Source organism: Pristiophorus japonicus, chromosome 3, assembly GCF_044704955.1.
Source record: "Pristiophorus japonicus isolate sPriJap1 chromosome 3, sPriJap1.hap1, whole genome shotgun sequence".
In the NCBI taxonomy this organism is placed as follows: domain Eukaryota; kingdom Metazoa; phylum Chordata; class Chondrichthyes; family Pristiophoridae; genus Pristiophorus; species Pristiophorus japonicus.
The window spans coordinates 293,522,009-293,537,849 of NC_091979.1; the positions used below are offsets into that span (position 1 = coordinate 293,522,009).

Consider the following 15,841-nt stretch of genomic DNA (forward strand, 5'->3'; position numbering starts at 1 on the left):
CTTTGAAGGTATGAGGCGTGAATTGGCTGAGATGGATTGGCGAATGATACTTAAGGGGTTGACTGTGGATGGGCAATGGCAGACATTTAGAGACCGCATGGATGAACTACAACAATTGTACATTCCTGTCTGGCATAGAAATAAAAAAGGGAAGGTGGCTCAACCGTGGCTATCAAGGGAAATCAGGGATAGTATTAAAGCCAAGGAAGTGGCATACAAATTGGCCAGAAATAGCAGCGAACCTGGGGACTGGGAGAAATTTAGAACTCAGCAGAGGAGGACAAAGGGTTTGATTAGGGCAGGGAAAATGGAGTATGAGAAGAAGCTTGCAGGGAACATTAAGACGGATTGCAAAAGTTTCTATAGATATGTAAAGAGAAAAAGGTTAGTAAAGACAAACGTAGGTCCCCTGCAGTCAGATTCAGGGGAAGTCATAACGGGGAACAAAGAAATGGCGGACCAATTGAACAAGTACTTTGGTTCGGTATTCACGAAGGAGGACACGAACAACCTTCCGGTTATAAAAGGGGTCGGGGGGTCTAGTAAGGAGGAGGAACTGAGGGAAATCCTTATTAGCCGGGAAATTGTGTTGGGGAAATTGATGGGATTGAAGGCCGATAAATCCCCAGGGCCTGATGGACTGCATCCCAGAGTACTTAAGGAGGTGGCCTTGGAAATAGTGGATGCGTTGACAGTCATTTTCCAACATTCCATTGACTCTGGATCAGTTCCTATGGAGTGGAGGGTAGCCAATGTAACCCCACTTTTTAAAAAAGGAGGGAGAGAGAAAACAGGGAATTATAGACCGGTCAGCCTGACATCGGTAGTGGGTAAAATGATGGAATCAATTATTAAGGATGTCATAGCAGTGCATTTGGAAAGAGGTGACATGATAGGTCCAAGTCAGCATGGATTTGTGAAAGGGAAATCATGCTTGACAAATCTTCTGGAATTTTTTGAGGATGTTTCCAGTAGAGTGGATAAGGGAGAACCAGTTGATGTGGTATATTTGGACTTTCAGAAGGCGTTCGACAAGGTCCCACACAAGAGATTGATGTGCAAAGTTAGAGCACATGGGATTGGGGGTAGTGTACTGACATGGATTGAGAACTGGTTGTCAGACAGGAAGCAAAGAGTAGGAGTAAATGGGTACTTTTCAGAATGGCAGGCAGTGACTAGTGGGGTACCGCAAGGTTCTGTGCTGGGGCCCCAGCTGTTTACACTGTACATTAATGATTTAGATGAGGGGATTAAATGTAGTATCTCCAAATTTGCGGATGACACTAAGTTGGGTGGCAGTGTGAGCTGCGAGGAGGATGCTGTGAGGCTGCAGAGCGACTTGGATAGGTTAGGTGAGTGGGCAAATGCATGGCAGATGAAGTATAATGTGGATAAATGTGAGGTTATCCACTTTGGTGGTAAAAACAGAGAGACAGACTATTATCTGAATGGTGACAGATTAGGAAAAGGGGAGGTGCAAAGAGACCTGGGTGTCATGGTACATCAGTCATTGAAGGTTGGCATGCAGGTGCAGCAGGCGGTTAAGAAAGCAAATGGCATGTTGGCCTTCATAGCAAGGGGATTTGAGTACAGGGGCAGGGAGGTGTTGCTACAGTTGTACAGGGCATTGGTGAGGCCACACCTGGAGTATTGTGTATAGTTTTGGTCTCCTAACCTGAGGAAGGACATTCTTGCTATTGAGGGAGTGCAGCGAAGGTTCACCAGACTGATTCCCGGGATGGCGGGACTGACCTATCAAGAAAGACTGGATCAACTGGGCTTGTATTCACTGGAGTTCAGAAGAATGAGAGGGGACCTCATAGAAACATATAAAATTCTGACGGGGTTAGACAGGTTAGATGCAGGAAGAATGTTCCCAATGTTGGGGAAGTCCAGAACCAGGGGTCACAGTCTAAGGATAAGGGGTAAGCCATTTAGGACCGAGATGCGGAGGAACTTCTTCACCCAGAGAGTGGTGAACCTGTGGAATTCTCTACCACAGAAAGTTGTTGAGGCCAATTCACTAAATATATTCAAAAAGGAGTTAGATGAGGTCCTTACTGCTAGGGGGATCAAGGGGTATGGCGAGAAAGCAGGAATGGGGTACTGAAGTTGAATGTTCAGCCATGAACTCATTGAATGGCGGTGCAGGCTAGAAGGGCCGAATGGCCTACTCCTGCACCTATTTTCTATGTTTCTATGTTTCTATGTCCATACCCATAATATGTGTGATTGTACAATAACCTCATAAAATAGGTGAATCTATCTTTAATCGCATAATAGCTTCAGAAAATGTGAATATACACTACGTGTCCAATAACTTCTTAAAAACTGTGTTGATGTGCACCTCAATGCATAATAGCTCCATGTGCATTTCTTGAAGACTCAATAAAAATATTTTTTAAATCTTTAATATCAAGTATTCATTTTATCTGACTACATTTCTTCAAAATCCAAAAGTACTTCTAAATAATGCATTTTAGTTTAAAAGATCTTCATGTACTAATTTTCAAAATATTATTTATTTTCTTCTTATGGTCTGTAAAATTATATCAGTCGCACACGAGAAGGAAATGATCACATACCTTCCTGTATACAGTCTCTAGACCTGGCTTGGGATCCTCTACAACATGATCTGATGATGGTAGTCTACAGTTCCAGAGGATCTTCATTGGGTCTGGTAAAGCAATCATATTCCCATCTTCCCCAAACCAGTATTTTTGCTGTCACAACATTGCAGATGTAAGACAAAACATTTTAGTTTCATTCTGTACAATGCATAATTATGCCGAGGAATAGTTTTCTCTAAAAGTACTAAATAAAATCTTTATCAAATTATACACAATGTTTTGAAGATTAGTAATTTCAGTTATTAATTAAAAATAGCAGATGAAAAATATCTTCCAAAAGCATTATGAACAATTTGTTGGAACCAGGTTGCTAGATTGCAAAATCACTGACAAATTTACATAGGCAAAGCCATTATAAATGTGGACACTGAAAGTTATAATGTGACAAAATTATCACAATAAGTGTGACAAAAATATGACATCAGGATGTCAAGCTGTGCAAATAGGAAATGTGTGCAGATATAAGATTTTAAATAAAATACAGATGATAACACAATCAGCTAAATACTAACTCCAAAAAAAAGGTAGATTGGGTTGTGTCAGACCTTAAAATACAAATGATTTGGCACTGGAACTGGAACCGAACCCACCCACTTCCAGTTTTAATTGAGGCGAGACGAGGGACGTGCGACCAATTCGCTCACGGGAAGCAGGTCGGTCACTTAAATATTACAATGAGGCTGCCTGCCTTCATTTTAACAGTACTTCTATTTTTAACCACAGGTGGCAGGATTTCTCAGGCCTCAGGCAGCTTAAAGGAGGCAAGAAGGGCTGAATCCATGAGATAAGAGCCTTTGCAGGACTGCTTGTGGGCAAGGAGGAGCAGGAGTGTTTCCTCTCGGCCCAGCCCTCTCCCTTTCCTGCCCACAACCTATCTACTCCTACCCGCCGCCCCCCACCCGCCCGCAATCTGTCTACTCCCACCATCCCGACCACCATCTGCCCCACCCCCAACCCATTCGGGACCTCCCAGATTATCGGACCGCCCACCACAATCGACCCCCCCACAATCGGGCTCCCCAGATCACCATCAGACCACCCCCCCCAGACTCCCCATCCCTCCCCCCTCTCCCCCACAATCTCTCTCACTCCCCCAATATACCCAACTGCTGTCGTAGGCTTGTGAAGCAAGCTCCCCACACAAAAAGCTTCCAGCCTATCAATCAGGTTGCTTGTGGGCAGAAACTCACTTAAAGAGGCCGTGCAGTTGAATTCTGCAGGACGTTCAGGAAACCTGTTCTGCTTGGTTTCCCGACCTCACAACTACCCCCGCCATCCACCCCCGCCCCCCCCTCCCCGCGCCACACAGAATGCTCCTCCAGGTTAAAATCTAGGCCAATGTCATAGTTTACTTTAACTGTATCACTTGTAATAAATTACAATGGTATAATCACCTTCAACATAAAAAAACATCTTCAGGTATTTCAGAGGAAAATGAAGCCTGAGCCATAGTAGGAGGGATGACCAAAAGAAGTGGGAATTGAGGGGAGTCTTAAATGAGGGGAGTCTTAAATGAGGAGAGAGTGAGGTGCAGAGGTGGGAGTTTAGGGAGGAAATACTAGAAAGTGGGACTTCATCACAACCTCAGGACTTCTCAAAGCTCTTTGCAACCAATTAATTGCTTTTGAAGTGCAATCACTTTTTTTGTGAAGGCAAATGCAACAGCCAATTAACGCACCGCAAGATCCCAAAAAACAGAAAATGAATGAATGATCAGATAATCTGTTTTTGGTGATGATGGTTGAAGGATCAATTTTAACTAGGGTATCGCCCTCTTCTTCTTTTGATAGTATCATGGGATATTTTATATCCAGCTGAAGAAGTAGACATCTCATCCAAAAAGTGATGACTCTGACAATGCAGCACTCCATTGGTATTGTACTGAAGTCTCTGCTTGGATGTGCTGAAGTCTGTAGTGGAGTTTGAACTCACAATCTTTATAATTTAGAGGTGTGAGCACTACCATCTGGGTCTACCTGATATTTAAAAAGTATGAGAGAAGGAGCATGATGTTAAAACTAGGATATATAACTGTCGTGTATGTAGGCACCTTTAGTAATGACTCCACGAGGCAGGGTATGATACTTAAACTGTGCAGACCTGTAGTCCTTTATTTGCAGCTCCTCGAGTGAGGACAACAACCTGTGAGCTCCTTTTTATACTGGGTTACCTGCAGTGTGCAGGTAACCCTTAGGTCTCCAGCAGCAGCACCCTCTGGTATACAGGTAAGGTGTGTACAGTATAAGGGTACATTCAGTGCACAAGTGTTTCAGACATCACACAGTAAACAGGCATGCATATACAACAATAACAAACTTTCAATATGGTTCACTTTGTATAAGCGCCATGGGATGTTTTAATACATTAACGGCACTACATAAATGCAAGTTGTTGTTGAAGGGTGCATTTACTTGTAGGCAAAATGTAATCTTTCCCACCTGTTAATAAATATTTGACTGAGCCAGTAGATGGATCTGTTAAAAATGAAAAACTATTGTTTGAGCTATATTAATCATGTATTGTAAAAAGAAATGGCAGTTTTCCATGTTTACTTGGGGAACATGATAAGGAGGCAATTACAGAAAAAACAGAATATTTGTCTCTATAATCTATATGAGGCCTTTGGAGAGTCGGGAAGGCGAAAGTTAGCTGAATTTTGCTGAGGATATTGTAGGATTGAAATTGGTCTTATGTGTAACAGGAGCGATCGAATCAGCAGCCCATTTTACACCCCACCCAATTTTCTTTTCCAAGACCAATTTTACCCTCTATATATCTAATTCTGTTAAGAAACTAGTGTGTCTAAGTAAAGGTGCTAGCATCCCTCACGCACCATAAGAACCTGTTCAATCTTAATTGGTGCTGGAAGTAACACCTTCTTTTTGTCCTGACATTGGTACCACCTTAGTCAGGACTTCTTCCTTCTGCTCTGCATAAAATCTCAGGATCAAGACTATTCTTTTTGACCTACATTAAACTAAAAACAACTTCCTTTAAAATTCTCTAACTATAACAATCCCAAACAAGCCTGAGGTGACGGTCAAGTTAGATTATGGTGTGCGAGAGATGTGCACATTTCAAAGAATTACAAAGACCCGACAAGGTAGGTAATTCTACTTTCTCGGTCATTCAGCCATCATTCACACAGGAAAGAAAATAAAGAGTTGCATTTATATGGCATCTTTCACGACCTCAGGACATTGCAAAGTGCTTTACAACCAATGAAGTACCTTTTGAATTGTAGTTACTGTTGCAATGCTAGGGGCCATATAAAAGTAGAAGCAATTTAGTTGGAAATCTTTCATCTCTGCTGCCAAAATAGATCAAAGCATTGCCTTGGATGTTAACCATATTTCAATAGTAAACTGTAATGTCTGTAAGCTTGTAATGTTTGTAGCTCCACACTGTGGATGTGGACGTATTGTGTACTGCAAGTGCAGGGTTAATAATAAACAGAACCAGGCAGATTGAAGGGGTAGTATTTTATTTGGATGACATACTAATTTCAGCACCAAATAGGCAAATTCATAATAACATATTGAATGAAGTCCTCAAACGGCTAGAGAAGCACAGAGTACGAGTGTCTGCTCGTAAGTGTGAGTTATTTAAAAACTCAGTGGAATACTTAGGGTACAGAGTAGACAAAGATGGTTTACATCCAACCGTGGAAAAATTGGATGCAATTAGAAATGCACCCACTCCCAGGAATGTCACTGAACTTCGTTCATTCTTGGATCTTTTGAACTATTATGGGAAGTTCCTACCAAATTTGGCTACAGTATTACATCCATTGAATGAACTTTTGAAAAAACAGGTCCATTGGAAGTGGTCAAAAGAATGCGATACAGCATTCAAGGAGTGTAAAAGCAAATTGGGAGAGAGCGCCATGTTAGTTCACTGTGACATATCGAAGGAGATTAAGCTCTCATGTGATGGAGTTGGGGCAGTAATCTCTCATGTATTAAGTAGTGGGGAGGAGAGACCAATTGCTTTTGCTTCATGCACTCTCAGTGCCAGTGAGAATAATTATGCGCAAATTGAAAGGGAAGCTTTGGCATTAATTTTTGGGGTCAAGAAGTTTCACAAATACTTGTATGGTCGTAAGTTTATCATCGTTACGGACCATAAGCCCCTAACAGCAATCCTCCATCCAAAGTCCCCAGTTCCAACATTAGTTGCAGCCCGAATGCAGAGATGGGCTTTGATTTTGTCAGCATATACATATGATATTGAATACAGACGATCAGCTGATCACAGTAATGCTGATGCAATGATTAGATTGCCTTCCCCATCACAAGTTACACCCGATAGGGAAGAAGTGCTTTATGTTTAATACATTGATGAACTGCCAGTCACAGCTGAAGAGATTGGTAGAGCAACCAAACATGACCCAGTGATGTCAAAGGTGTATGAGTATATTGCAAATGGATGGCCAAACCAGATAACAGACAAAGATACACATCCATTCTTCATTCGTAGGAATGAATTATCAGTCGATAAAGATTGTATCATGTGGGGTGCAAGAGTGGTTATACCAAATAAATTCAGGTCCAAATTATTAGGAGACCTCCATGACCAGCACCTGGGAATGTGCTTAACCAAGAGTTTTGCACGCACTTATTTATGGTGGCCAGGTCTTGATAAAGATATAGAGTACATCGTGAGTCAGTGTACGACATGTCAATCGGTAAGCAAGCAACCACCTCCAGTACCATTACAGCCATGGAAATGGCCTCCCAGGGTGTGGCAAAGGCTACATATTGATTTTGCTGAGTTAGAAGGACAACAATTGTTCATTGTGATTGATAGCCATTCGAGGTGGGCTGAGGTGTTTCCAATGTGGTAAATAACAACAAGTAAAACAATGGACATTTTACGAAAATTATTTTCTTCATTTGGCCTCCCTGAAGAGGTTGTTTCGGATAATGGACCAAAATTTCGTTCAGAAGAATTTGCACAATGCACGAGCAAAAATGGTGTGAAATATACCAAGCTTCCACCATACCATCCTGCTTCGAATGGTGCAGCAGAGCACACTGTACAAATTGTAAAACGTGCCCTCAAAACAAATGTTAGATCCAAATCCAAGCTCATACAACTACTGGTAGAACACCAGCAGAGTTAATTCTCAAACGACAGCCAGATTCTCATGGTTAAAGCCAAATTTGGCACAGTCCGTAGAAGAGACACAATTAAGACAGAAAGAGAATCATGATAGAGGTAGAGTAGAAGTGTGAAATTAAACCAGAAGGTGAGAGTGAAGAACCATCACCATAAATGGTTAAAGTGGTTACCAAGAAGAGTGGTGAAGATATGTGATCCTCGCACATATTTGGTAAAGATGTTTGATAATAGACAGGTTAGGTTTGTTCATATTGATCATATTTTACCAACAGACATGGAAGGAGTTGAAGGTGGGAATGATTCAATTATTTCTGACTCATCAGATAGTTTTGATACACCAGTAGCAAATCCTAAATCCAATGTACTGGAAACAAATCCAGGAGAGAATCAGAATGAAAGTCTGAGTCCGAGTCAGGAAAACAAAGAGCCTGAAGTTAGAGTGAGTTCAAATGAAAATCAAGGAAATTCCGTGGAGGAAAACATTCCTCAGGATGAGCCTCGAATGATTTTAGATTCGACACCATGTTTGGAAGGTTCTGTTCGAGAGCGAAGGTATCCTCTTCAAAGCAGAAAACAAGTGGTAAAGTTAAATTTGTAAATATGGGGGAAAAAATGTTTATATCCTGTGTTATGTATAAACATGAAAGTTATGTTTTATGTTTGTTATGATGGCTTCTTCATTAAGGAGGGAGAAGTGTAATGCCTGTAAGCTTGTAATGTTTGTAGCTCCACATGTGGACGTATTGCGTACTGCAAGTGCAGGGTTAATAATAAACAGAACCAGGCAGATTTCCGGAGGCTTCCGAGAGAGCTGCCTGCCATGTTGGGAGCTCTGTGTGCTGTGTTCTGTGAAGAAATCACATAAACATGTGACGGATACTCCATGCAGGGATTTTGGAAAGACTGTCAAAGAAGTAGGTGTGGAATGATTTGGACAGCCTTTAACCAGACACCTGATTATGTTTAACAACCAATAGGTACAATGGAGAAAACAATCCATTAACCATTTTCCATATGCTCCCCAGTAATTGACTTACCCAAAGTCTCCTTTTCATTTTGCACAAATAACTACTTGGAGTTCCTATAGTGCCAGGTTTGGAGAACATACAAACAAAGCACTATTCATAATACAATCTTCCAGATAAGAAATTTCAAATCACACATTCAAAGCACTTTGAAAAGTGAGCCTGTAGTTTGTAAAGGATGACATTAAGATCCCAGTCAGGCACTAAGGAAGTTTATTTAGATGCAACTTCCAAATAGAGGCACAAGGGGCTGAGAACCCAGTTCAATCACACCAGATATTCTAAAATATACAATAATGAATCTCATAAGTGATAGGGACAATCGTATCTATACACATTTACAGCATAGGAACAGGAATAGGCCATTCAAACCCTCAAGCCTGGTTCCATCATTCAATGTGATCATGGCTGATCTGTATCCCAACTCCATCCATCCGCCTTGGCTCTAAATCCCTTAATAACCTTGGCTAGCAAACATTATTGATCTCAGATTTAAAATTATTCATTGTGCTAGCATCTACTGCTTTTTATGGGAGAATGTTCCACACTTCTACCACCCTTTCTGTGAAGAAGTGTTTCCTAACTTCGCTCCTGAATGGTCTGGCTCTGATTTTAAGGTTTATGTCCTCTTGTCCTAGACTCTTCCACCAGTGGAAAAAGTTTCTCTCTATCTACCCTATCAATTCCTTTCAAAATTTAAAAACCTCAATCAAATCACCCCTTAACCTTCTATGGTCAACAGAATACAAACCTAGCTTATGTAATCTCTCCTCATAATCTAACCCATGTCAGCTGTGGCTCAGTGAGTAGCACTCTCGCCTCTGAATCAGAGGTTGTGGGGTTCAAGTCTCACTCCAGGGACTTGAGCACAAAAATGCAGTGCTGAGGGAATGCTGCATTGTCAGAGGTGCATTCTTTCGGATAAGACGTTAAACCAAGGCCTTGTCTGCTCTCTCCAGTGGATGTAAAAGATCCCATGGCACTATTTTGAAGAAGAGCAGAGGAGTTGTCCCCGATGTCTTGGCCAATATTAATCACGAAAAACAGATTATCTGGTCATTATCATACTGCTGTGTTTGGAGTTTGCTGTGCACAACTTTTCCTACATTACAACAGTGATTACGCTCCCAAAAAAGTACTTAATTGGCTGTAAAGCGCTTTGAGACATCCGTTGGTTGTGAAAGGCCCTATATAAATGCAAGTTTTTCTTCTTTCTTTGGAGCCCTGGTAACATTTTGGTGAATCTGCGCTGCACTACTTCCAAGGCCAACATACCCTTTCTAAGATGCAGTGTCCAGAACTATACACAGTACACCAGATGTGGTCTAACTAGAGTTTTGTAAAGCATTACCAAAACTTTCTAGCCTCTATTTTTATATCTATTGCATTTTAGTGATCTGTGGAATCTCTTTGGGCCTTCATTGTTCCGAGCTTTTCACCATTTAAAAAAAAAAATATTCAGATCTATCCTTTTTTGGTTTAAAATGGATGACCTCCAGGGAACATAAAAACTGACTGCAAAAGCTTCTATAGATATGTGAAGAGAAAAAGATTAGTGAAGACTAATTTAGGTCCCTTGCAGTCAGAATCAGGTGAATTCATAATGGGGAACAAGGAAATGGCAGACCAATTGAACAAATACTTTGGTTCTGTCTTCACTAAGAAAGACACGAATAACCTCCTGAAAATACTAGGGGACCGAGGGTCTAGCGAGAAGGAGGAACTGAGGGAAATCCTTATTAGTCAGGAAATGGTGTTAGGGAAACTGATGGGATTGAAGGCCGATAAATCCCCAGGGCCTGATAGTCTGCATCCCAGAGTACTTAAGGAAGTGGCCCTAGAAATAGTAGATGCATCAGTGGTCATTTTCCAAAATTCCATGGACTCTGGATCAGTACCTATGGATTGGAGGGTAGCTAATGTCACCCCACTTTTTAAAAAAGGAGGGAAGAGAGAAAACACACCGGTTAGCCTGACATCGGTGGTGGGGAAAATGCTGGAATCAATTATTAAAGATGTAATAGCAGCACATTTGGAAAACAGTGACCAAGTCAGCATGGATTTATGAAACGGAAATCATGCTTGACAAGTCTTCTAGAGTTTTTTGAGGATGTAATTAGTAGAGTGGATAAGGGAGAACCAGTGGATGTGATGTATTTGGACTTTCAAAGGGCTTTTGATAAGGTCCCACACAAGAGATTAGTGTGCAAAATTAAGGCATATGGTATTGGGGGTAATATATTGACGTGGATTGAGAACTGGTTGGCAGACAGGAAGCAAAGTGGGAATAAACGGGTCCTTTTCAGAATAGCAGGAAGTGACTAGTGGGGTGCCGCAAGGTTCAGTGCTGGGACCCCAGCTATTTACAATATACATTAATGATTTAGATGAAGGAATTGAATGTAATATCTCCAAGTTTGCTGATGGCACTAAGCTGGGTGGCAGTGTGAGCTGTAAGGAGGATGCCAAGGGGCTCCAGGGTGACTTGGACAGGTTAGGTGAATGGGCAAATACATGGCAGATGCAGTATAATGTGGATAAATGTGAGGTTATCCACTTTGGTGGCAAAACAGGAAGGCAGATTATTATCTGAATGGTGACAGATTAGTAAAGGGGAAGGTGCAACGAGACCTGGGTGTCATGGTACATCAGTCACTGAAGGTAGGCATACAGGTGCAGCAGGCAGTAAAGAAAGCAAATGGCATACTGGCCTTCCTAGCGAGAGGATTTGAGTATAGGAGCAGGGAGTTCTTACTGCTGTTGTACAGGGCCTTGGTGAGACCACACCTTGAGTATTGTGTGCAATTTTGGTCTCCTAATCTGAGGAAGGACATTCTTGCTATTGAGGGAGTGCAGCGAAGGTTCACCAGACTAATTCCCGGGATGGCAGGACTGACATATGAAGACTGAATCAGCTAGACTTATACTCACTGGAATTTAGAAACATATAAAATTATGATGGGACTAGACAGGTTAGATGCAGGAAGAATGTTCCCGATGTTGGGGAAGTCCAGAACCAGGGGTCACAGTCTAAGGATAAGGGGTAAGCCAGCTAGGACCGAGATGAGGAGACATTTTTTCACCCAGAGAGTGGTGAACCTGTGGAATTCTTTACCACAGGAAGTTGTTGAGTCCAGTTCGTTGGATATATTCAAGAGGGAGTTAGATGTGACCCTTACAGCTAAGGGGATCAGGGGGTATGGAGAGAAATCGTGAGTGGGGTACTGAAGTTGCATGATCAGCCGTGATCATATTGAATGGCGGTGCAAGCTCGAAGGGCCAAATGGACTCCTCCTGCAGCTAGTTTCTATGTTTCTATGACATCACATTTAATCCTAACCTGCCAGGGTTTTGCCCTCTCACTTAATCTATCAATGCTCCTTTGTAATATTATGGTCCCGTCTACACTACTTACTAAGCCATCAATCTGTGTATAATCGGCAAACTTGGAATATAATAAATACAGCAAAAATTCTTGTGGGATGCTAGTCACTTACTTCCACTTTGTATACACACCAATTATAGCTACTCTCTATCTTCTACCGCCTAACCGGGTCAATAATTTGCTTTAAATTCCAAGAGCTTTAATTTTAGCTAACGAGCTCTTATGTGGAAGCTTATCGAATGCCTTCTGGAAGTCCACATAAACTACATCCATAGACACTGCCCTGTCTACTCCTTTAATTACTTCCTCAAAAAATTCAATTTAGTTCATTAGACTTGGCCTACCCATTACAAATCCATGTTGGCTCTCTTTAATCAGCTTAAATTTCTCTAAGTGCTCAGTAACTGTCCTTAGAAAAAGAATCCAATAACTTCCCCACAACAGATGTCAGCCTAACAGGTCTATAACTTCCTGGTTTCTCTCTCACCTTTTTTAAATAATGGAGTTACATTTGCAATTTTCCAACCCAAGGGGACAATTCCTGAATTAAGAGCATTTTGGAAGATTATGGCTAACTAGAGAAGTTATAAGATTAAAAGAAGAGGCTTACAATGTTGCCAAAAAGAGTAGTAAGCCTGAGGATTGGGATTGAATTTTTAAATTCAGGAAAGGATCACCAAGAGATTGGTCAAGAGGGAGAAAATAGAATATGAGAGGAAACCAGTAAGAAATATAAAAACTGATTGTAAAAGCTTCTACAAGCATGTAAAAAGGAAGACATTAGTGAAAGTAAACATAGGTCCCTTAGAAATAGAGACAGGCACAATTATAATGGGAATAAGGAAATGGCAAAGACATTAAACAAATATTTTGTATCTCTCTTCAAAATAAAAGACACAAAAAACATACCGAATTAGTGGTGAACCAAGGGTCTAATGAGAGTGAGGAACTGAAAGTAATTAATATTAGTAAAGAAAAAGTGCTGGGGAAATTAATGGGACTAAAAGCCAACAAATCCCCTGGACCTGATCGACTACATGCTAGGGTTTTAAAAGAGGTGGCTGCAAAGATAGTGGATGCATTGGTTTTGATCTTCCAGAATTCCTCAGATTCTACAATGGTCCCTGTAAATTGCAAGGTAGCAAATGTAACTCTGCTGTTCAAGAACGGAGGGAGAGAGAAAACAGGAAACTATGTATCAATAGTAAGGAAAATGATAGAATCTATTATTAGGAATGTGCTTACAGGGCACTTAGAAAATCATATGATTAGGCAGAGTCAACATGGTTTTATGAAAGGGTAATCATGTTTGACAAATCTATGAGCGTTTTTTTTTAAGAGTGAAACTGACAGGGTACATAAGGGCAAACCAGTGAATGTAATATATTTGGATTTTCAGAAGACATTTGATAAGGTGCCATGCAAGAGGTTGTTACGAAAGATTAGGGCTCATGGGATTGGGGGTAATATATTAGCATGGCCTGAGGATTGGCTAATGGACACAAAACAGAAAGAAAGAATGAGCGGGTCATTTTCAGGTTGGCTGGCTGTAACTAGTGGAGTGCTGTGAGGATCAGTGCTTGGGCCTCAGCTATTTATAATCTCTACCAATTACTTAGATGAGGGGTATGAGTGTAATAGATTCACGTTTGCTGATGATACAAAGCTAGGTGGGAAAGTAAGCTATGAGGAGGACAGAAAAAGGTTGCAATGGGACATAGACTGACTAAGTGATTGGGCAAGAAGGAGACAGATGGAGTATAATGTGGGGAAATGTGAAATTATCCACTTTGGTAGGAATAATAGGCAGAATAGTTTTTACAATGAGGAAATTTTGGTATTCAGAGGGATTTGGGTATTTTTCTACACAAATCACATAACATGCATGTACAGCTGGAGTACAATGTACTTTTGGTCTCCTTACCTAAGGAAGGATATATTTGCCTTAGTGGAGGTGCAACAAAGGTTCACTAGACTGATTCCTGGGATACGAGGGCTGTCCAATGAGGAGAAATTGAGTAGAATGGGCCTATATTCTCTGGAGTTTTGAAGAATGAAAGGAGATATCATTGAAACGTATAAAAGTCTTGAGGGCTTGACAGGGCAGATACTGAGAGGTTGTTTCCCCTGGCTGGAGAGTCTAGAACTAGGAGTCATGGGGCTGGATTTTTTGCCTTTTGGATTTCGGGACGTTAATCGTGGCGGGGCATTAAAGTTAGTGCCTGAAAATAGTTTGCGCCTTCGACTTCAAGTTTTGGTGAAAAAGTAAGTTGGAGGAGCGTTGGCATTAAGTCAGGCATTGTACAACGGACTTTGTGCGCCCAAGCAAAAACTGGTGTCATTAAAGGAGGCGGCCATTTTGCACATGGGCAATGTTTAATTAATTTCACAAACGCTAATGCAAGGGATGGTTGTTATATGTGTAAACTTGTATTTACTCTGTACAGCCACCAGAGGGCTCATCCCCTGGAGTCCCAAGGGATCCCATAATCCCTTGGGAGCACAGCTTTTAAGGAGGCCTCACTGATAGCGAACCCAAAGATGCGGAGAACAGTAGGCATCCTGGAGAAATTCTCAGAGGGAGATGATTGGGAAACTTTTGTGGAGCGACTCGACCAATACTTCCCCGAGCTAGATGGGGAAGAGAATGTTGCCAAACGAAGGGCGATCTTCCTCACCAACCTATGGCCTCATGAAGAATCTGTTCACTCCAGCGAAACCCACGGAGAAATCATACGATGATTTGTGCACACTGGTCCGAGAGCATTTGAACCCGAAGGAAAGCGTTCTGATGGCGAGGTACCGGTTCTACACCTACAAAAGGTCTGAAGGCCAGGAAGTGGCGCGTTATGTCACCGAGCTAAGACGCCTTGCAGGACATTACGAATTTGAAGGACATTTGGAGCACATGCTGAGAGACTTTTTCGTACTTGGCATTGGCCACGAAACCATACTTCGCAAACTTTTGACTGCAGAGACCCCAACCTTGAGTAAGGCCATACTCAAGGCGTTCATTGCCACCAGTGACAACACTAAGCAAATCTCTCAGCACACAAGTGCTGCTACAAGTACTGTGAACAAAGTGATGTTGTTTTCGAATTGCAATATACAGGGCAAGTCACACATGCCTGCAGATGTCTCAGCGTCCACCATTAAGGGTGATGAATGCAAGGCCATTAACACCTTGTTGGCGCTGCGGAGGTAATCATTGTTTCCAGTTATGCCGATTCAAGGGCTGTGGAACAATGGGACACTTCCAACGTATGTGCAGGCGAGCTGCTAATCCTGTTAAACCTGCAACCACCATGTTGCAGAGGAGGACAGATCCACGGAGGATCAAAATGAACCAGAGCTTCAGACTGAGGAGGCAGAGGTACATGGGGTGCACACATTCACCATGAATTGTCCCCCGATAAATGGACTCCTGGTGTCAATGGAACTGGACACGGACGCGAGCCAGCCTATCATGGGCAAAAAGACTTTCGAAAGACTGTGATGCAACAAAGCCTCAAGGCCAGTCTTAACTCCAATTCATACGAAACTAAGAACTTACATCAAAGAACTGATTCCCGTAATTGGCAGTGCTACTGTAAAGGTCTCTTACAATGGAGCGGTGCACAAGCTACCAATCTGGATGGTACCGGGCAATGGTCCCATGCTGATCTACATGAACAGGT

At 41.8% G+C, this 15,841-nt stretch overlaps 1 protein-coding gene across 1 annotated transcript in view; it reads right to left on the reverse strand.

The window, feature by feature from the left end:
* LOC139255875 (protein CC2D2B-like) overlaps nucleotides 1-15,841 on the reverse strand; it is a 558,271-nt gene that overhangs the window by 391,046 nt on the left and 151,384 nt on the right. Inside the window, exon 11 of the mRNA XM_070874046.1 lies at nucleotides 2,586-2,723. Within this exon, the coding sequence (XP_070730147.1) occupies nucleotides 2,586-2,723 (138 nt within the window). The remainder of the gene's footprint in view (nucleotides 1-2,585; nucleotides 2,724-15,841) is intronic.